Genomic DNA, 22,009 nt, shown 5'->3' on the forward strand with positions numbered 1-22,009 from the left:
TTAGTCTGTGGATGAGTGAATAGTAGATTACTATTTCCCTCTCTAAGTTGGTCACTTTTGGTGTGAGTCTTTAAGTAATTACATTTTAAATTAATACAGAAAAAAGTTATTACTTAGAGACGCAGAATTTTAAATATTTTGAGCAAAATTTCCCTAGAAATTCACTGTAACTGTGTCCCTTCCACTCACTCTCCCTACTCCCCTGGCCACTTTGCCCTCTCAGACCCCAACTCCTCCATCTGCCAGTATCTCCCCCCTCCACCCTAGGCTCAACCCCTTCCATTCTATTGCCAGTCCCAGAGTTTGACCCCCATTCTCAGTACTGCCCCTCACACAGGCTCCCTCTGTCCCTCCCTTTCTCACACACACATCCCTTCATACAGGGTCCCTCTCTCTTGCATACACCCACACAAGCTCCCTTTCTCTCACACACCCATTCACACAGGCTAGCACCCTCACATACACACGATCCCTTTTTCATACACATGAGCTCCCAATCTCTCACACATGCGCACACTCCTTCACAATCTCCTCATATAGGCTCCCTCTCTCTGGCACCTAAGCTCAAGCATCACCCCCCCCCCGGTTCTTTCACCTCCCTGCTCTCTCTCTCTCACCCTCCCCTCCCCTACACCCTCCCCTCTCCTCTCTTCCTCTCTCACAGCCCCTCCCCCTCCCCTCCCCATACCCCCTCCCCTCCTCTCTCACACCCCCTCCCCTTCCCCACACCACTCCCCTCCTCTCTCACACCACTCCCCTCCTCTCTCTCACACCTCCCCTCCCCCACACCACTCCCCTCCTCTGTCTCACACCCCTCCTCTCCCTCTTCTCTCTCACACCCCTCCCCTCTCCTCTTTCACACACACATTCACTCTCACCGGGACCTTCATCTTCGCCACGAGCAGAGCACACTCCATTCGCGGCACACGGGGGCCTTCATCTTCAGCGTGAATGGCGCACCGGGGCCTTCATCCTCTGCATGAGCGAAGCGCGTACCGCAGCACACAGGGGCCTTCATCTTAGACACGAACAGTGCGCCAGGGCCTTCATTTTCGTGCGCTCTGTTCGCGGCATGCCGGGGTCTCCTCAGCCATTTTCTGCACGGAATTTGGCAATTCCGTGCAGAAAATGGCAATTCTACGCAGGGGGGAAATTCTGTGCAAATTCTGCTCTCCGCAGTAGCGCAGAATTCCCCCAGGTCTAACGTTGATATGAAGCATTTGTGAATGTTTATATTTTGGCATAAAATGTCAAGGTTTTTGCATTAATATCCACCACCACAACCACAAAAAAAATTGGATCGCAGTTCACAAAAAAACATTAAGATTCCCAAACCTGGCTTCTGCTTCCTGAAGCAAGGATACTGCAAAAATGGCATTCATATTTACTCAGGGGGGTGGGGGGTGGGGAGGAAGGAAAGTCCCAGCCATGTCACAGTGGTGATACTGGCCAGACTCAAGGGGCACACGTACTGGGTTCCAGAGGGGGCCACTATCTGTGGCTGCTGTCCAAGGTTTCTAGTTGCAATGATTCGGCTAGAGGAGATGGAGGTTAAATAAGGGGGGGGGGGGGGTTGTAGTCCCCAGATAGTTAAAAACAAAGGCTCATAACTACCTGGGGACTTAAGTAGATTAAGCTGGAAGCTGAAAGGAGCAGGAAGTGACTGAGGAGCCGTAAAAAACTCCTATAGAATGAGGTCTCCCTTCACCACAGAGACAAAATACATTTTTCCCATCTTGTATTCTGCTACAATTCTCTTCTTTTATTAGCTCATTATACAACTGCGTTTCTATTAAATTTTCAGAAATATGTGTTTCAGCTTTCAGATTCACACATTTTCATGCATCTAATGTAAAGCAGAAGGTATATTTCTTACCCTCACTGTTCGGAAGTTGGCTGCATCATCCACTCCATTGACTTTGGCAGAGTCTAGGCTCAGGTAGTTGTACCTACTGAAATCTCGATCCAGCTTGAGTTTGTCTAAAGAAATCATGAAAAGCAATTGTAGTGCAGCATTGACATTTAGAATATAGTAAGCTGGTTACTCCATAGACACAGCAAATTCTGAAACAATTAAGAAATAGGAATGCAGAAAGGGGGACAAAATCAGCCTTTGCTCCATGCACAACACAGATCTGGATACTTATAACAAAGCAAGTAAAGAAATTTGTAGCTCAGTGTTTGTCTAAACAGAAGAGTTCTCATATGGCTGTCTAATAATACACACCTTATACAGCACGTCTCATCTATAGATCAAGAAAGATCAAGTCTTCTTCTTTGAGTAAAAAAGGTCAGCTGTATGTGGGCAATTTTATGCACTCAAGTGAAATCATATATCTAACAAAAAACGGAAATAAACCCCAGTGGGAAGGTATAGAAAAGAACCTGAATTGCATCTTTCTAAACAGAGAAATGTGTGCACCTATACTGGATACATGGTAACAGACATAACAAGGATTGAATCAGCATACTTTTGAAACCTGTGAAGAGTAGCACCAATAGCCAAGGCTTCAAGCTTGGGTTTGCTTTTAAAAAAAAAAAATTAACAAAACTAAAAGTGCAACGAAGCTTTATTCACCTTCATTAAAACAGACGCAGCAAGAAATGTCGCTCGGGTCTGGAAAACAGACCCACCTCCAGGTGTGAGGAGAGGAGGCCGGCCAGCAAGGATGAACTACTGCAAGAAAGCTGTCCCAAAACGGGATTTGCACAGCACTGCAGACAGTTCAAGAGTAACGCTCAAGCAGTGATCTGTAAGTAACGACTGAAAAAGCTTCAAAGAATTCAAACTGAAGCTGCCTGCTTTCATACTTGATTTCTCTAATTGGGTAACAGAGCAACACTTCTGTATCATCAATTAAAAAAAAACTGTAACAAATATGTTACAACATGCATACAAGAATTTTAATATCATGTCTCATGTGGAATGGCACTCTGCCAAATCAGCCCAATATCTGTGACAGTGAAATCCATCAGTTTTATAATATTTAATAGCATATAGGGCTCACTTTTGTGACAGAACACATTCTGACTCCTTTTTAAATCTCTGGGGCGTGCCTCAGCTGGCGTAGCCATGCGGGCAGAGGCGCAGGAGGTGGCAGAGGCATCAGACCATACGACCAGAAGGCAGTGCAAATAAAGGCCATGTAGGCTGGAAGGTGGCAAAAAAAATAATTTGGCTCTCGCAGCTAAGAGGAGGCTGAGGCAGTGGCAGAATCAGCCCAGGGCCACAAGCCTCAGAGGTAGAAGGGGGAAGGGAGGAAAGGGGCGGAGAGCAGGCTGGAGGACAGTAATGGGATCATCTTGTGAGGGAGGGGAGCGAGTATGTGACAGCATTGTGGGAGGGCCAGAGGAGGGAAAGAAGGGAGTTCTGCACATGGCCTTTGGGGAGAGTGCATGTGTGTTTGGGAGAGACAAAGTTCAACGCCTCGCCTGCCACATTAAGCAACTTCATGTACGTATCACAGTTCCACTGCCTTCTCATCTATAAATTGAGCTTGATCGCACATATCTGAGCTCTAACACTAACGCTCCAGCAGTGTCTGTACTTACTGAGCAGGTCTTCTGAGGCACCAGACAATAAATGATAGAAGATATGAAAGTTTCTTTCACCTCTCGGTTGCTTTACAACACGGGATTTCTCCAGCAGATCTAAAAGAAAAAACATATCAGTTACAATCTTTTATCGTCAAACTAGAAAGCTGCCTTTCTCATGGTCCTATTGCTGCTCCTTTCAATATGCAGGGTTCCCAGATTCCCTTACTAAGGGCTAGATTCATCAATGTTCTCTCACCCTAGCTTGATGTTATCCAGGTAGAGTCCATCAAGCTAGGTTGAGAGAACATTGTACAAATCTCATCTTTGGGTGAGTTTCCTCACTCCGAAGGACATCAAATCATCACAAGAGTGCACTGTTCTGTTCGTACGTCTCACTCTGAATGTCAAAGTGGCCCCTAACCCCTATACTAATTCCTAAACCTCATCTCGAGTAACTAGGTGGGCCTCATATAGAGATATAAATACTTAACTACTAAAAGGACTTGATAGTTAGAGTCTCTCTCTCTTTTTCTTTCTCTCTCTCTCCACCCCTTTACTAAATTAAATGCCTTAATGCATACAAAAAGCCCATAACACAACTTGGAAAATAACCCCCTAAGTTTATATGTAGAATGTTTCTATGAGCAGCTTTGATATCTGCTGAGGAGGAGGTATGGGGAACTGTTCCACTTCTTAGCTGTCTGTAAGAAGTGGCTGAATTGTACTGAACATTTCCTGCCTATTGCTTTTGGGTAGACTGTGATTTTGTTTGACCTTTGTGAGCCTCTACTTGAATCTGGAAACCTTACAAACCTTCTTGGATCTATGTGTGGACTGCTTTTGCAAACTAGAATGAGATCACTCTCTCTTTCATCAGTAGGACTTTAAAGCACCCTCTCCCCCTGACACTACATACTTAGAAAAGAACCCTCGAGCGCATTGATCCCCAGAAATCTGATTCCTAGACCTCCATTGTTTCATACCCATGTTTTTCTGCTCAACTTTACAATTTGTTGGGCATTAAATATTAATAAATATATTTGATATATTATGGCCACATCCTATTTTCAAAATTTCCTTCTCAGAGTCCAGACTTCAGCCACTCAAATTATGATCAGATTTTATAAGCATCAATTGGATGGCTGCATGGAGCACTAATGAGGATCACTATAGCAGCACGTGAATTTACTTTGATTCATCATGTTGGGTATAGGTAAGGGGAGCTGTCAAGAACTCTAAACACCAGCTTCTCCTGAAGTATCAACCCGAGACGGGAATGCAGAGGAGGAATCAATGGTTTTGTTTGCTTTAATCACTAACTGAATTCTCTCAAAGATGTTTTCCTAGCACTTCTTGCAAAGTACTTTTGTACAATTCTGTTATCTGAAGACTTAAAAATGAACCTTAAGAATGCAGTTTTAAAACAAAGCTGGCATATGCCAGAGGCACAGCGGAGCCCAGGCAGCCGTGGGCTTGCAGCATTGGTGGATCCTTTTCCTGTCTGCAGCTCTGACTGACAGCAGACTGAACCCCACACATCTGTCACAGCAATTGTCATTTTCTTTAAATAAAAAGGTACCAGGTTGGTGCCAGCGGTGGGCTCCACCTTCTACTTTTTTTTTTCCCAATGGGAAAAGGAAGCAAGTTCAAAAAGTTATAGGTCGGTGACCTGGCAGAAAATCACCACTGCGTCAGCTTGCTTGAAATTTTATTTTTAGGTTTATTTAGTGGAACAGTATAAAAAGTCTTAATACCCAATTCCTCCTTTACAAAAAAAAAAAAAAAAAGTCATTTCATAGGCCCACTAGAAATGTGTTTTCATGTTGTTATGCTTCAGGGCACTGCCGTGCTTGTCTTCTGTTATTTGTTCAATTCTATTGACGGGGAGGGTGAAAGCAAGTAGGGCGTACAGAAAGGCATATTAATATTTTAGTGTGTTACAAGAAGTGCTTTTTCTCCATGTCACCTCTTTAAAGTGTCAGTAACCAGACACAGGTTACTACAGATATGCATGAGCGCACGCTACCAATATAATCCTTGCTCTCAAGATGCACCGGTTAATGGCAGAACCGAGAAATCCACTGTTCATTAGCGCCGCTCCTGAAGCTGAGTGGTAACAATTTGATTCCATTGCCGATCCCCCAGTAAATTCATAAAGAGTCCAGGTCAGCCACTTCTTCATGAGGCTTCAAAGCCCTGATTAAATGAGAACACCTGTTGGAAAATGTAAACTCCCAGGGTGCGTTACAATTGGAAATGAACAGCAAGTAGGCAACAGAGACATGGGAAATGTAGAATGTGTTGGATATGTTTATAGTTTTCTGTCCAATGTGCTTTGTCTTCAGATACTAATTTTTCGCAAATAGTTTGTCTAGCAGAACAACTGAAAAAGGTTCAAACTGCAGCTCCATCACACCAGCATTAAATAGACATTAATGTGTCTGTAAACCCCGATGCAACTATATTGCTGGAGACTGAGTGTGCACCCACATGGGCATTGTCTGCAGTGGACCATGTGTGTGGGTTTTGAAAGGTGGGGGGCAGTGGTTTCTGGAGTGGGAGAAGAAGGGTTGCTGGAGCTGGAGAATTTGGGGGTAGGAGAAGAGGAGGGAGCAGCTACAAGTCAAATCTCTTAATACTCATCATAACTATGTAGCAGGGATTAGAACCCATACAAATATTTGCCCAGTGGTCATTTTGGGATTTTTCCAAAGGCTTTTTGCATATCCTGTATCTCCCCAGCATTTGGGACATCATCTTTTTGGGATGGGTCTCAGGGCTATAAGTTGTCATGGAGCAATAGCCAGAGGGTAAGGCTTGGCCTCAGAGAGTCAGGAGATCACCTGAGGATCTCAGGCTGCAGAGGATTAGGAGACAAGCAATGCGGTGAAGAGTTTTGAAGAGGAGATTTTGAGTAGGCCTCCAAGGCCCAGACATTTGAAGAGGGTTTTTGTTTTGGTTTTTTTTGGAATCCAGAGGTTTTGAGAAGTCTTCAGGAATTTTGATATTTTGGATCAGCTCCTGACTGACAGAGGGTGACTCCCTGGAAGGAAGAGTTCTATCCCGGTTTTTGCATCTTCTGCCCAGTTCACATCAAAGTGGAAGACAGGTTGGACTTTTGGGGCATTTTGAGAACTGTTTTTGAGATTCAATCTAGTTTTGAAGCTGGGGAAAGCTTTCCCATCACCCCTGGTGAAGGTCGGAATGGTGGACCTGGAGGAGAACTTACCTTCCCTTATTTGGGAAGGCATTTTGGACCTGGGCACTGTTAATAGCAGGAGGGTCATCAAAAGAGGCGCTATAGACAAGGAGACAAGTGTATTTTTAATTTGTATTTTTCTCATCTTGTTTATGATTTTTGGAATCCTGGTGTGGCTACTCCTTTATGAGTTGAAGTAAGCCTTTTCATTATTTGAACACCAGCTTTGGACTCTGGGTTTTTTTTATTCCAGTGTACTCCCATCACCACCACCTCCACCACTATGAATACTGAGCAAAGAGTGAGAGTGACTGTGCAGCCTGGTTACCACAGCACCTTGGGCCCCGGAGGCTTTGGCTTCCTTCCTGCCAGAGAACCCCCGGTCCCCAGGGCTGAACTTTGCTGTTTGAGAGTGAAAGAGGGACAGGAGAGTAAAGACAGCCCTGGGTCTTTGCTGTAGCCCTCTGCAGAGAGGGGGTGACAACCAAATCTAATCTTTGTGCAAACCTTAGAACCAAACTACAGTGTGCTCACCTGGCTCCGGTCTTCCCTTCCCACCAAGCAGGGCTGGATAAGGTGGTTGGTACCCAGAGGCAAGGGGGGAGGGGCAATTATTCTCCACCCTTCTCCCTACGGTGAGGGCAGAGAGGAGGAGATAATCTCCACTGCCCAAATCATCCTCTCAGGGTGCTCCCTAACCTCAAAGTCATGGTCCTGGCTCCAGTAGCAGCAGCAGCAGCAGCAGCAATAAAGATGAAGAAGAATCAGCACAGGGCATCCAGCAGCCCTCTCATGCTGATGGGCCCTGTGGTGCTCTGTCCTCTCCTCCTCCATGCAAACCTGTGTGAGGGGCAGGGCCCCATAGGTTCTGCCAGCGCGCAAAGGATGCTGAAGGCCTTTTCCGTCTCCTGTTGCTGCTGCTACCATTGCCGGTGCCGCTGGAGGAAAGAAGCGTTACCGGGTTTGGATTTAGGAACGGCAGCAGCAGTGATGCTGCAGCACCTGTAAGAATTGGGCGCCTCGCCTACGTTGCCTACGTTTAAATCCGGGCCTGCCACCAGGCTCTTTCTAGCACCTGCTCAACGTCGAGCCCTCTGCCACACGAGTGGTCCCACCTCTGGTTGAGTAGGTGAGTAACTGTGCAAACTGAGCGACATGGAGCACTCACAATACCCAGGCCTCCACCTCTCTTCCTTACTGAGCATGGAGGTGGCGGAGCCATGGCACTGGCTCACAAGCTCTATGGTCGCATGCCTGTACAATCAGATACAGGGCTGGCGAGCAGGGTGGGCAGGCGGGCAACTGTGGAAACAGATGGAAGTGCGGATGGCAGAGGACACCCACAAGATTGTTTTTGTTGCCCCTTGTAGCTTGTACCCTAGACAGAAGACTATGCCTGCCTTGTAAGTCACATCGAACAGCACTAAAATACATTCCAGCTTTCACTGGAGCTGGTCCTTAAATTTACTGCACTCTCTTTGCAAAACAAATAGGACAATATAGATTGTGTTAAAAAAAAAAAAAGTTAATCACGAAAACTGTAGCTAAATAGAGACAAACTATTAGCCATACGTGAAGCTTTGCGAAATGCACTGTACTTTAGAAAACCAGGCATAAAACAGCTGCCAACATATAAAACATGATGATTTCAAAATGGGAAGGGTTTCAGTGCTTATAGTTGAAATACATTTTTAGAATGGAGGCAAAATATAATCAAGTTTGCATCACTTACTATTTGCTGAAACTGATGCCCTGAGATATTTATGCAGCTAGAGAACTGAAGTTTATTACTGTACACAGCAGTGATTTTCTCCCAGGGCACCAATCCGGAATCTTTTGGAATTTGCTTCCTTTTCCGCAGAGGGAAAAAGTAAAAGGTGGAGGCTGCTGCTGGACCCAACCTTGGTACCATTTTGTACTTGGAAAATTACCACCAACGGTATGTCCTGGCAATACCAAGATGCAAATCGAATTCCGTTTAACACAGGCAAAGGTGGGCAATGATTATATAAGAGAGGGGCTGCCAGGCCATAAGGAAGAGGAGAGATGAAAATCAGAGGGTGGATAAAGTGGTTGGAAGTTGGGTGGGAAGAAGAGGAGAGCAAAGAGAAGGAAAGAAAGATAACATAAAGCAAAGTACCTGATTCACTAAGGGGCACATTTTCAAGGATTTACGCGTGTAGGGGGGTTACGCCGGGACGAGTGTAAATCCTGGGGCTTGGAAAAATGGACAGGGCGTGGGTGGGGTCAGCGGCTCCTGGTACAGCAGCCATTTGCCGCTGTGTCAGAGATCGTTGCCAGCAATCAGCCGGCAGGCACAAAAGGTAAAATAAAATAAAATAAAGATCGGGGGGTTCGAGTAGGGCTGGGGGGGAAAGGTTAAGGGAAGGGAAGGGAAGGGATGGGAATGTCAGGCTAGGGGGAAGGGAAGTTTCCTCTCAGGCCGCTCTGATTGTGTATGTAAATCTATATCATAGCTCAATAACATAAGTAAAAAATCTTTCGAAAACTTGGGCAAAAGCCAACATTTTTAAGAGCCAGGAGAAAGAAATATTGGCCTTTTATAATTTAATTTATGAAATCTTTTTTTCTTTCTTTTTTTTTTTTTTTTGCCTTTTCTGTTTCGTCTTCTTTTTGCTCACTTTGGGCCGGGTTCATTAAGGCTTTTCTCCCATTTTGTGTGTAAGGGAAAAACCCTTAGGAGTAGATTTTAAAAGAAGCGTGCGCGGCCTATATAAGTGCACGCACATTTACGCCCGATTTTATAACATGCGCGCGCAGGCACGCGCATATTATAAAATCCAGGGTCGGCGTGCGCAAGGGGGTGCACAATTGTGCACCTCGCGCACGCTGAGCCAGCTTCCTCCGTTCCCTCCCAAGCTGCTCTGATTCTATGACATTATCAATCCCCATTTTACACCCTCTACCACTGAGTTTATTCAGCCCACTGCTCTACACGGGTGAGACATTAGGTAGTGCTTAAATACATACCTTACAGACCTTAAAGGCACAGGTTTTAAACAAGGGCCACATTGAAAAAAACTCCCAGAACTACTGAGCCAAATTGGGCAAACCATTTATGCTTCTGAGGATACTTAATGTACACTTTTTCTCAAGATCTACACAACCATTTGTTGCAACAGTTATTTTAACTTCCCCCAAAAATCTCAGGAGAGAAACCTGAGGGTGTGAAGCTGATGAGCAATTTGATTTTCAAAAGAGAGGGTTCAGTGCATGCTCTTCCTGTTTATTCGTGGCTCTTCCCGAGAGTTGCTACACAACTATTCGAGGAACCATTATATGCAGGGACTGTGACCAAGGATCTGAACACAGCAGCAGAACTCACAGGTCTGTGGTTTTTGTTTTCACCCTTGTCCCTTCATCCCAGAAATGAAACAGAAACAAGGTAGACAAACAGTCTCCCTCTTTAGACTAATCTATCTATATAGGTATTAAATCAACAGTACTATCCATGTTCCTCAAATTAAGATTTTACATTTTTCACTCTATTTCTTATACATACCCCACTACCCTACAAAATGATGTCTAACTGGCCTTATTTTGGCAATGTGCTCTCTTGTTCCACAGCGACTGAACGGGGGACATCAGTTCATCTCACACAAGCCACTAAAGAGATTCTGCAAACTGTTAATCACTACTACAGTCAAAATTTCAACTTGTAGCGTAGTATCAAAGTGAAAACCCTTCTAGCTGTAAGACAATCTACTGGCCACAAACAGATCAGAGAAATATGCACGCTCAAGAAGATCTATTCTGATAGTGAGAGCGCGAGAGAAATTTAGTGTCTTCAAAAAACTTCCAAAGGTATTATGAAATAGCTTCAAAACTTTATTCAGGAAGAACGTCACATTCAAATAGTACAGAAATAAAGTTATTAAATCCCCGGACATGGACCCCATGTTTTGCCATTGAGAGGGATAGTGCAGGCAACAATCTCAGAACAATTATTAAATCCCCCGACAAATTTAATAACTTTAATAAGGCTCTCACTATCAGAATAGATTAGACAATCTACTGGGCCATCCGTGCCTATTACATTTACAGGGTAGATGACGGCAGACAAGGACCAGCAATCAATCCTACCCAGTCTGCTAATATCATCAATTTTTACATTAATTTGGTTGCAACAAAAGTTGAAAGGTTTCTTTTCAATTTTTATGAGTCTTTTTCTTTACAAATTGAAAATGTTCATGTCATGTTTAAGAAATTAGTTCTGGAGGAGTACTTTATTTACTACTTTATAGAATAAAAATGTGTTTATGTTTTCAAGTTTTTCCATCAGGCGGGGAGTAACAGCAGGCAAGCAGACAAAAGGAAACCATAAGTGCTGGTGGGGAACCAGCTGGCAAAAGAGCAGTGGGGCCAGCAGGGTTCCCAGCCAAAGAAGAAGAGGGAACACTGGCAGTTAAAGCAGCAGAGCCATCGGGGTAGCCCAGACCCTAGTATACAAAGTAGAGGCTTCACCAGTGGCTCCAGCAGGGGGACTCTGTCAGCAGAAGCGAGGTGAGCCAGCAAGCAAGCTGGGGGCTGTGGAGGAGTGGCGAAGGGGGGAGTTGTAGAATGGGGGATAAGGAAGCGGGAAAGATTGCAAAAAGGGACAGGGGGAGCGTGGAAAGAGAGACCTTGGGTGGAGAAGACAGAGAACCACTGGTGAATACAGAATGTGTAAGTGTGAAGGGAGAGAGAGCATGGGAAAGTGGGGAGAGTATGAGATAACAAGAGGAGGACAGAGTACATCACCCCCACCCAACCCCTCAACTCCATCCCTCCCCCCCCCCCCCATCCACACCCTGGCATCCACCTCACCCCGCATCTCCAAAAACACACTGGAGTCATAAAGTGGAGCAGTTCTCAAAATAGCCCGGCCCGTCTCTGTACAGATTTCTCAAGGGTGCTCCCTTTGAATCCTGCCCACTAGTTCAATGGACTATGAACTTGCTTACTGTATGAGGTAAATCTGAAAACGCAATGTAGGTGCGCTAATTCCCAATTCAGCCCAAAGCATATCTTCCCATAATCCGGCTAAAAGCACACCCACCACAGAACCCCGTGGGTGCTTTTGGCCAGGTTAAGGTTGGGTTGTTTATTTATTTATTTATTTTATTTAAAATCTTTTCTATACCGTCGCTAAGTTATATACCATCGCAACGGTTTATAGATTGACCTTTCACCCGGGTCAATGGTTTTCAAACATTGCCCTCTCCATTCACTCTTTTAAATTGACGTGCAATTCTAGACTTGGAATAAGTATCCTTTTAGTCAGAAAGACAACAAATAAAATTGGAAGAACATTTGTATACATTATGGTAAAACGCAACAATTTTTTTTTTTTTTTTTTTTTTTTAAATATTCAGAGTCTGTCAGCAATAGACTGTGTTTGTCCCAAAGGAAATGAGGCAAAGGGCTCCATTTTCACAAGGGCTTCTGTCACTCTGTATCTCAAGCCAACGATTAAAAACAAAACCCAGGGAGATTACAGCAGATGGCTTTTAGTTTGTCAAAAATATATTTAGCCACCATGTGGATAGGCCATTTCTGTACAGCAGTATAAGAAAGATTAAGCTTTTAGGGAGGTTAATTCCATGATAAAACAGAGCTGCAAAGGCATTCCTGTTTTCACTTTCTCTGTGTTTGGCAGTTCAAAATGTTAATTTCCTTCATTACCTTTACAGAGCTGTTTCATTTTCTTTAGAAATTTAAAAAAAGCAAACTGTATTCATTACTTCCAGATGCCAATATTATCCTAGGTCAGTACAAGAGGAGAGAAACAAAATAAACTGACTTTCAATCCCCCAGGCTCACACTTTAAGGGGTCAAACTGCAAGAAAAGTCAGATGGGGGCTTGGAAAAAACATCATTGTTGCCTGGGGCTGAGATCAACCAGCCCACTGCAAAATATTCGGCAAAAGCAAAATATGTAAAACTGGTTGGCAGGAATGGAATTTGGAAAACAACATCTTGGGGACTGTTTGCCCAGTGAAGCTCTTTCGAAGGCTGATTTGGGCAGGTCGCTCTCTCTCTCTCTCTCTCTCCAGAGTAAGCTTCCTAAAGCAGTCTCCTGGGTGTGCGGGCTTCTCTAGAGCACTTCTAAGAAAACGTGAAGAATACTGAGGACAGGATTGGTCTGATGGCAAGAGGGCAGAAAATGAGCCTTAACATTCTGGCAGAAGCGGAATCAGAACATATAAAATAAAATGATTCATAGGGCCTTATTTAAAAAGGACATTTTCCCATTCTGTGTTTATGGATAAAGTAGCTTCACTGCAGTCTTAGTCCATTCCAAAACATTAAATAACAGTTAAGGTGAGGCCCTTTTATTGGCCTGACCTAATACATTTCGTGTCTGGCTTTTGGGTGTTAGCAATCCCTTCCTCAGGGTCAAACAGAAAGCCTGATGTAATAAGGTGTGGGTTAAAACTGTGTGCTGTGTGCTGAAATTCAGTGCACAGTTTATTAATTTACATGTTTAAAAAAAAAAGGTTTAGCTCCCGATGCAGTCTGCTAATGGTATGCTAATGCATCAAGGGCTGAAAATGTGCACTGGCTGGAAAATATGCACATAAACCCGAGTTGAAATGTGCGCTAAGCACAGACTGATTGCACATTTTAACTGGCGGAGAGCAGGGGAGTCTCGCAGACATGATTCCTATTTTATGCACATAAAAGGCATGCATATAAAACATGATTTTTACTTGTTTTATGTGTAGAAAATATGATTTGTGCATACAAAATTGTTTTCTGCGCAGAAAATATTTTTCATGCACAGGAATCATATTTATGCACAGAAAACATGCTTTGTGGGCAAAGAGCATATTTTCTGCCCATACACCTCAAGTACAGATTCTGGCACCAGGAGTGCAGCTTCTGCTCACAGAGTAACACTAGTACTGACCAGGAGTAACATTTCCAGTGCTAAGAAAACCGGAGTGGGGCCAGAGCAGGTCTCTGGATTAGGGGGAAGGGGGCTGCGGTGGTAATACTTAATGCCTTCATTAACATGGGATTTCATACAAAGGCACAAGGCAGCAGGCGCAGTTTTACCCGCACTTCTTTGGTGAGCAAAACTTCTTACCGCATTGACAGTAACAGTTTGCACACACAACTGGGGTAAAACTGTGCAGGCCCAGAATGAGCAAAAGATGAGAGCTAACTCCTAAAACGCATCCCCTATCATTTTTGTTTGTTCTTCAGCAAAGAGGTCCCAAAGGACACCGTGAATCCCAGCCAGGAAGAACAGAGTTAATCCTAAAACCTCAAAATTTTGCTGAAGGCAATCTTCCACCTATTGATATATGATATGGGCATGCATATAGATAAGGGTTTCCAGCATAAGGTTTTTAATTTTACATAACCAACTATTAATATCCAGGTAACTGTTGAAAAGAACTGGGTGTTACGAATGCTGGGAGCTGAGAAAAATTTGGAACGATAATACTTAAATGGTGGAGCACGTGCTCTGCTTATTGGTTCATCAGGTGATTTAAAGGAGCTAGAAAATGGCCAGAACAGATCTTTTCCAATAATTGCAGGAGTCGATTTCCAACACTGTTTCTTGCTAGCATGAATGAGAAATCCTTTACTTTTTATAAACTATGGGGTTGCTGGCCGCTTTGCTAAAATGAAGAATCAGCACAAAAAATGATGGCTCTTTGGAATGGGGAGGGTATAAACCAGCACATAGGATCAGAAAGGGATTCAAAAAGGGAAAGGGGGAGGTTACTAGCTAAGTGTTCTCCAAAATCTTCTGTAATGCAGGGAATACATTGTTTTGCATCAAATTACTGGCAACACTAGAAATTGTAAGTTACAAATGTCATGCCTATTGGCTTACACAGGAGTTCATCATTGTATGGATATTTTGACATGAAAATATTTCCTAATTAACATTGCTGAAAAAACTCAAACAGAAAAAGCCAACAGCATATTTAGATGTAGAAGTAATATTTGGAAAATAAAGCAGCACATAATGATTGTAAATATAATGTGCCCTTCAATATAAGCAGTTCCCCAGCACAGCTGCCTCGGAAATTGGCTATGCTGCTATGGTGGGTTTAAAGAATAACTCTTGGATGTTAAATGCTTGTACTTTGGATTTTTTTTGATGTCTCTAGTCTGACCACCTGTATTTTGTTATCCAATCTCCAAGATGTTCTGGCTTATTACCAGATCAGGGTGGAGCAATGGAATTTGCTGTCAGAGGCTGCATTAAACACCAAATAAGTAAATGTCATGAAAAGGGTTATTTCCTCTAGTACTGGAGTTACACAAGATACGTTCCCCTGACTCTGCTATTTCCCTCCCTCTGAAAAGAAGCATAAAGTCACCTAGCCAGCAGGAATGTACATGCCTATATAACCCTTCAACCAAGAAGAGATAATTAGGAAACAACCCCAGAAACGCAGGTCAGCACATAACATTCCTATTACTCATCTGATTAGGAAATAGCATTCTTTCTAAAACATTTCCCCATAAAAAAAAGAGACTACCATAAAAGTTTTCCATGTACAGTATGTGCTGGGATCTGAGAAGCCTTCTTCAAGTAAGAAGCTGTAAAGTCAGACTACCTTTCCAGCAACTAAGCAGAGATCAAACAGAAACACAGCAGAAGGAGAAGGTTTCCAGCATTTCTGCATTATCTTGTGCCAGACAGCTGATGTTATCTATTAACCCATTATGTCCCAAATGTTTTAAGAAGCTATCCTCTAGGACATTGGGACATAATGGGTTAAGGAATACAAGTATCTGGCAGGTACTAAGAGTTCACCTATTCACTCTGTCTCAAGGCTTAACACATTCCAGCATCTTCCAAGCCCATTTTGTGGTAAACAAGTTGCTTCCATATGGATGAAATGACACCCATCCTAAGAGGACAACAAAATGCTTTCTTTCTGGCTTCTGAAGGAACTCAGCACTTAAATGAACGAATCCAAAAAAAGCTATGCTGCCTAATTATGGAGGGGAACCCCAAAAGTATAGGACTCAGGAAGAAGGGGAGGAGGGGGATGGAATTTTCTCATCTTTTTGTGTGAGAGAATGGAAATTAAAGGGAAAGTGCTACAAATGCAAAGTTGTGATTATCAGGGATATAAAATGCATACAAATATATAAATAATTAAGATACATAGTAAAGCCAGAGTGCTGCAAACAAATTATAATGGATTAACCTTAAGGTGGACTGTCATTTGTGGAGAAGGTTTTCATGGACTGAACCAAATCACGGTGAACCCAGAAGATGTGGTAGGCCTGATTGACAAACTGAAGAGTAGTAAATCACCTGGACCGGATGGTATACACCCCAGGGTTCTAAAGGAACTAAAAAATGAAATTTCAGATCTATTAGAAAAAATCATCCATTGTACCTGAAGACTGGAGGGTGGCTAATGAAACCCCAATATTTAAAAAGGGCTCCAGGGGCAATCCGGGAAACTACAGACCAGTTAGCCTGACTTCAGTGCGAGGAAAACTAGTGGAAAGTGTTCTAAAGATCAAAATCACAGAACATATAGAAAGGCATGGTATAATGGAACAAAGTCAGCATGGATTTACCCAAGGCTTGCCTCACAAATCTGCTTCATTTTTTTGAAAGGATTAATAAACATGTAGATAAAGGTGAACTGGTAGATGTAGTGTATTTGGATTTTCAGAAGGCATTTGACAAAGTTCCTCATGAGAGGCTTCTAGGAAAAGTAAAAAGTCATGGTATAGGTGGCGATATGCTTTCGTGGATTGCAAACGGGCTACAAGACAGGAAACAGAGAGTAGGATTAAATGCACAATTTTCTCAGTGGGCAGTGGAGTGCCTCAGGGATCTGTTTTGGGACCCGTGCTTTTCAATATATTTATAAATGATCTGGAAAGGAGTACGACGAGTGAGGTAATCAAATTTGCAGATGATACAAAATTATTCAGAGTAGTTAAATTACAAGCGGATTGTGATAAATTGCAGGAAGACCTTGTGAGACTGGAAAATTGGGCATCCAAATGGCAGATGAAATGTAATGTGGATAAGTACAAGGTGATGCATATAGGGAAAAATAACCTATGCTATATTTACACAATGTTAGGTTCCATATTAGGTGCTACCACCCAAGAAAGAGATCTAAGCATCATAGTGGATAACACATTGAAATCTCATTTCAGTGTGCTGCAGCAGTCAAAAAAGCAAACAGAATGTTGGGAATTATTAGAAAGGGAATGGTGAATAAAACGGAAAATGTCATAATACCTCTATATCGCTTCATGGTGAGACCGGACCTTGAATACTGTGTACAATTCTGGTTGCTGCATCTCAAAAAAGATATAGTTGCGATGGAGAAGGTACAGAGAAGGGTGACCAAAATGATAAAGGGGATGGATTAGCTCCCCTATGAGGAAAGACTAAAGAGGTTAGGACTATTCAGCTTGGAGAAGAGATGGCTGAGGGGTGATATGATAGAAGTGTTTAAAATCACGAGAGGTCTAGAATGGGTAGATGTGAATCGGTTATTTACTCTTTCGGATAATAGAAGGACTAGGGGGCACTCCATGAAGTTTGCATGTGGCACATTTAAAATTAATTGGAGAAAGTTCTTTTTCACTCAACGCACAATTAAACTCTGGAATTTGTTGCCAGGGGATGTGGTTAGTGCAGTTAGTGTAGCTGGGCTTAAAAAAGGACTGGATAAGTTCTTGGAGGAGAAGTCCATTATCTGCTATTAATTAAGTTGACTTAGTAAATAACCACTGCTATTACTAGCAAGAGTAACATGGGATAGATTTAGTGTTTGGGTACTTGCAAGGTTCTTATGGTCTGGATTGGCCACTGTTGGAAACAGGATGCTGGGCTTGATGGATCCTTGGTCTGACCCATTATGTCATGTTCTTATGTTCTTATGTCAGCTTATAATAAACAAACAGAAATTCATTCTCAATTCTTTTCTTTTTTTTTTTTTGGTTGGGTGGGGGGTACCAGTACCTTTCCCCTGCTCCTTTGAACTCCTGGCTCAGTCAGAATCAGGCTAGAACCTGCCACCATGGATCTTCATTTGCAACTACCTGGGGACTTTTCCCCCTTTAATATATCTTCCTATGTCTAACCTACCTTGCCTGGTTATTTCCATGATGGTCTTAGGCCAGGGGCTTTGTATCAGGGCTCCTTCCAGAATCCTGTAATCATGGGCCCAGAATCTGGTCACTAGGTGTCACCCTTGAGCAATAACCACAACTCCCTCCTCATTGGGGCTAAGAACACTCCCTTCTCAGCATCCCCAGTCTACCTGGGTAGCAGAACCACCAAGACAGCTGAACCGAGACCTTCAGCATGGAACTGCTCACCACTTACCACCTGAGCCACCCAGTCAGCCATGTATTCTTGTTTCTGAAGCTACTGAGCAAAAATCAACAGAAAACATTGTCACAGCTGGCCACGATCCATGGTCATGAAGCTTGCAGAGTCAATCATGTGAGCAGTAAACAAACTAAAATAGGGCTGACAACACAAATTTGTCTGGACAGTTAATTGCAGCTTATCTGACAGTCAGAATTGTGCTGTGAAAGTAAAAGCTGTGCTTTAAAAATAAATCCAATGAGGAAACCACTACCAGATGCCCACTAAGTCTAAAATCAAAGGCAAACTCAATTGTATGACCTGGCTAAGGGGGGTAAAGGGGAGCATTTCTGTCTAACAGATCCCATAATCAAATTAATGCACTCAAAGCACATGGCAAAAGGAATGGGCATCCCTAACTTATTCATCCTTTCTAAATGCAGGATCCACAAACTCCAAGCACAAGGATTCCTGCGTGAATCAAATAAAGCCAAAATATGATGCTCTGAGCATTAAAAACTTGTTTCTGAAGATCAAGCATTTAAAAAGAGCACAAATGAACCTCAAAGTAGGAAACCAAATGGATCCATCTCAACATATTCATAACCAAAAAGAATTCTCACCATCATTAACCCTGCCCCTCAGCAGCCATTTTGTGTGTCCACATTTTATACCATATACCAGCAGTGCTCAAACCAGTCCTGGGGCTCCACCATCAGCCCTGCCGCCAATCCATATTCATGATGTCCCTCATGAATAGGGATTGCATATTTGCATACAGCGGAGACAGCACATACGAACATATCGCATGCATATTCATGAGGGATATCCTGAAAATCTAACTGGGAGTTTGTGTCTGTGTGTGTGTGTGTGTGTGTGTGTGTGTGTATGTGTGTGTGTGTAAGGGATGGGTCCAAGGAACCATTTGAACACCATTGACACACCACATAGCTTCGCTATGGACTTCAATCTAAAATGTTTTCGAAGAGATGTTAGTTTGGAAGACTCAATTATGCCACCCACCTACAAAGCAAATACATTTTTAAATTATATATCTGCCTCAGCACAAAACTGATTGGATTTCTGCCAAAAAAAATATGGATATTTTATCATACTTGAACTGACAAATCTTTAATTTCACAATATAACTCAAAGCAGCAAAATGAGCAATGTCCAAGTTGACAGCTGGAACATGAAAATTATTTGGATTTCCTTAGTTTGTTCTGGGCTATATTTCAGTTCTGAAATATTAGTGTTCACATTTTTGGAAAGTTTCTTCTCCCTGTGTTCACACTAGTGAGAGTGGCTAGGTAAATTGGAATGCTGCTGAATGCTGTTCTAATAGAATGTCTTGCTGGTATCACACAGGCCCATGAAGAGAACCAATACAATGTAAATATGAATAACCATCCTAACATAGTGAATGACAGCGGATAAATGCCTCTGTATCGCTCCATGGTGAGAACGCACCTTGAGAACTGTGTACAGTTCTGGTCGCCGCATCTCAAAAAAGATATAGTTGAGATAGAGAAGGTACAGAGAAGGGCGACCAAAATGATAAAGGGGATGGAACAGCTCCCTATGAGGTAAGGCTAAAGAGGTTAGGGCCTTTCAGCTTGGAGAAAAGATGGCTGAGGGGGGATATGAGAGAGGTCTTTAAAATCATGAAAGGTCTAGAATGGGTAAATGTGAATTGGTTATTTACTCTTTCAGATAATAGAAGGACTAGGGAGCACTAAAGGAAGTTAGCTAGTAGCACATTTAAAACTAATCGGAGAAAATTATTTTTCACTCAATGCACAATTAAGCTCTGGAATTTTTTGCCAGATGATGTGGTTAGTCCAGTTAATGTAGCTGGGTTTAAAAATAGGTTTGGATAAGTTCTTGGAGGAAAAGTCCATTAACTGCTATTAATCAAGTGTCTTAGAGAATAGCTACTGCTATTGCTGGCATCAGTAGCATGGGATCTACTTAGTGTTTGGGTACTTACCAGGTATTTATAGCCTGGATTGGCCACTGTTGGAAACAGGATGCTGGGCTTGATGGACCCTTGGTCAGACCCAGTATGACAATTTCTTATGTTCTTAATATGACCCATCTAGCCTGCCCATTTGATTTTTGTGCATTTGGGTAAATGCACAAAACTTGCAGCCCAAACTCTCTCCCCACATCTTTTAGCTGACTTCCTCATCCTTTTCTTATCACTCCATATCCTCTCAAGCACACCCAAAATCTGTTATAGTGATGGCCTTCACCATGTCTGCTAATATGCTCCATCCATGTTCAAATCTAGCCTCCCCATGTTCACTAATGTTTGGACTTATCCGTAATCCTCCATGCAGGTTCCTCAGTCTTCCTGGTTACTTGAATGCCTTCAAGGAAGCACAAATCATTGAAATGCTAGCTGGACACTGTACTTCTTAGGGAAATTTGTCGCTATCAGAAATCCACTGAGCTGGTAATCTGTCAGCTACCCATCCAGCACCTGCTGTGAGCAATCGCTTAGAATTTGAAGACTGACCAACTCTCCAGAGCTCAATAGTCATGGCCCTGCAGGAAGCCAGCAAGACTTACCCAGTAGGACTCTTCAAGAACATCAATCTATGCAATATACATACCAAGAGAGCAATGGCATAGCGAGGGTCTCCAGCACCCGGGGACCAAAACATTTGTCTCCCTCTCCCCCACTACCACCACCTCCATCCTCTCTATAGAAAAGCTTAAGGTCACAGAAACGGCAGACATTTCAAACATCGTCGTTCTGCCTTCTACCTGCCCATGGCTGAAAAAAATATAAAAAGAGGCATCCCCTACAGCCCGGCGCTTGGGGACTGACACCACACCCACCTCTTTGCTATGCTACTGCAAGAGTCACGTTCATGCCCAAGGGCATCCAGCTGACCCTCTGCATTTGTGGTGAGTGCTTTTAGTGATCCTCCTCCTCTAGTGACACAACCCAAAGGACTCACGAAAGATGATTATGAAAAAGAATAGATATGGCCAAAAATTGTGTATAATTTATCCCCACATAGAACAAGGAGTGAAGGAGTGGCCTAGCGGCTAGAGGAGGGGGCTGCAAACCAGAGCTCAAATTCCACTTCTCCCAAGGATATTCCTTGTGAACTTCAGCAAGTCACCATGTCCTATTGCCTCAGGTATCCACCTAGATTGCAAGCTCTTTATCATGTGTGAAAAAAATGTTGTAAACCACCTAGAGCTAAAACTGGAAAGGTAGTCTAGAAATAAATATTACAAAAATATCTGAAGTATAACATTTTGGAACCAAAAAAAATATAATGCGGGTAAAGCTTTGAAGTACATATTTTCCACCCCAAATTTATGGATTAGGCCAATTTATTAGTCAGAAAAATGCCAGACTCCACAATTGCAGTCCTAGTGTTTTTATGCCTTTCCTTTATTTCCTTTCAGCTGCAATTAAAATAAATTTTGCTCAGATGCTTTTTTCCCATATTAGGCATATACTGAAATACATTAAGAATCTAAATACCACGTACAGACAATTACCCAAATGCAATATTTCACACAAATTGCTATTCAGAGCACTTATGTGTTTGTGGAGCAGCAACACACAAAAGTGTATATCTCTGCAATGCAGGGAGGATAATAAATTAAAATATTAGGCAAGCTGTAAAATACTGGAAGCGTTTCTCCAAGCTGCGGGCATGCCCAAGCAAAGGAATATGCTGGAGACACACAAAACTTTCTAAGCAAGAAAACACCAAACTGAGCAGCCATGGGAGAATTTTAGTTTCTCACCATTGTTTATGCAAGAATTAAAGGCAGCAGCCAGGATGCAGGTGATTCCTTTTTATCAAACAATCTTATGTAGACCCCATTCCAACCGCTACCAGTACTTTGGGGCACCTTTGAGCTCAGTGGGGAGGTAGACACCCCATCTCATGTTTCCTGACCTGGGAAGGGAGTCA

General features: G+C 42.9%; 1 protein-coding gene across 1 annotated transcript in view; it reads right to left on the bottom strand.

Annotated features, from left to right (window-relative positions):
* MYO1B (myosin IB) overlaps positions 1-22,009 on the bottom strand; it is a 367,758-nt gene that overhangs the window by 191,786 nt on the left and 153,963 nt on the right. Inside the window, 2 exon segments of the mRNA XM_029606086.1 lie at positions 1,877-1,980; positions 3,553-3,651. Of these exon segments, the coding sequence (XP_029461946.1) occupies positions 1,877-1,980; positions 3,553-3,651 (203 nt within the window).

This window comes from Rhinatrema bivittatum, chromosome 6, assembly GCF_901001135.1.
Source record: "Rhinatrema bivittatum chromosome 6, aRhiBiv1.1, whole genome shotgun sequence".
Taxonomy (NCBI): Eukaryota; Metazoa; Chordata; class Amphibia; order Gymnophiona; family Rhinatrematidae; genus Rhinatrema; species Rhinatrema bivittatum.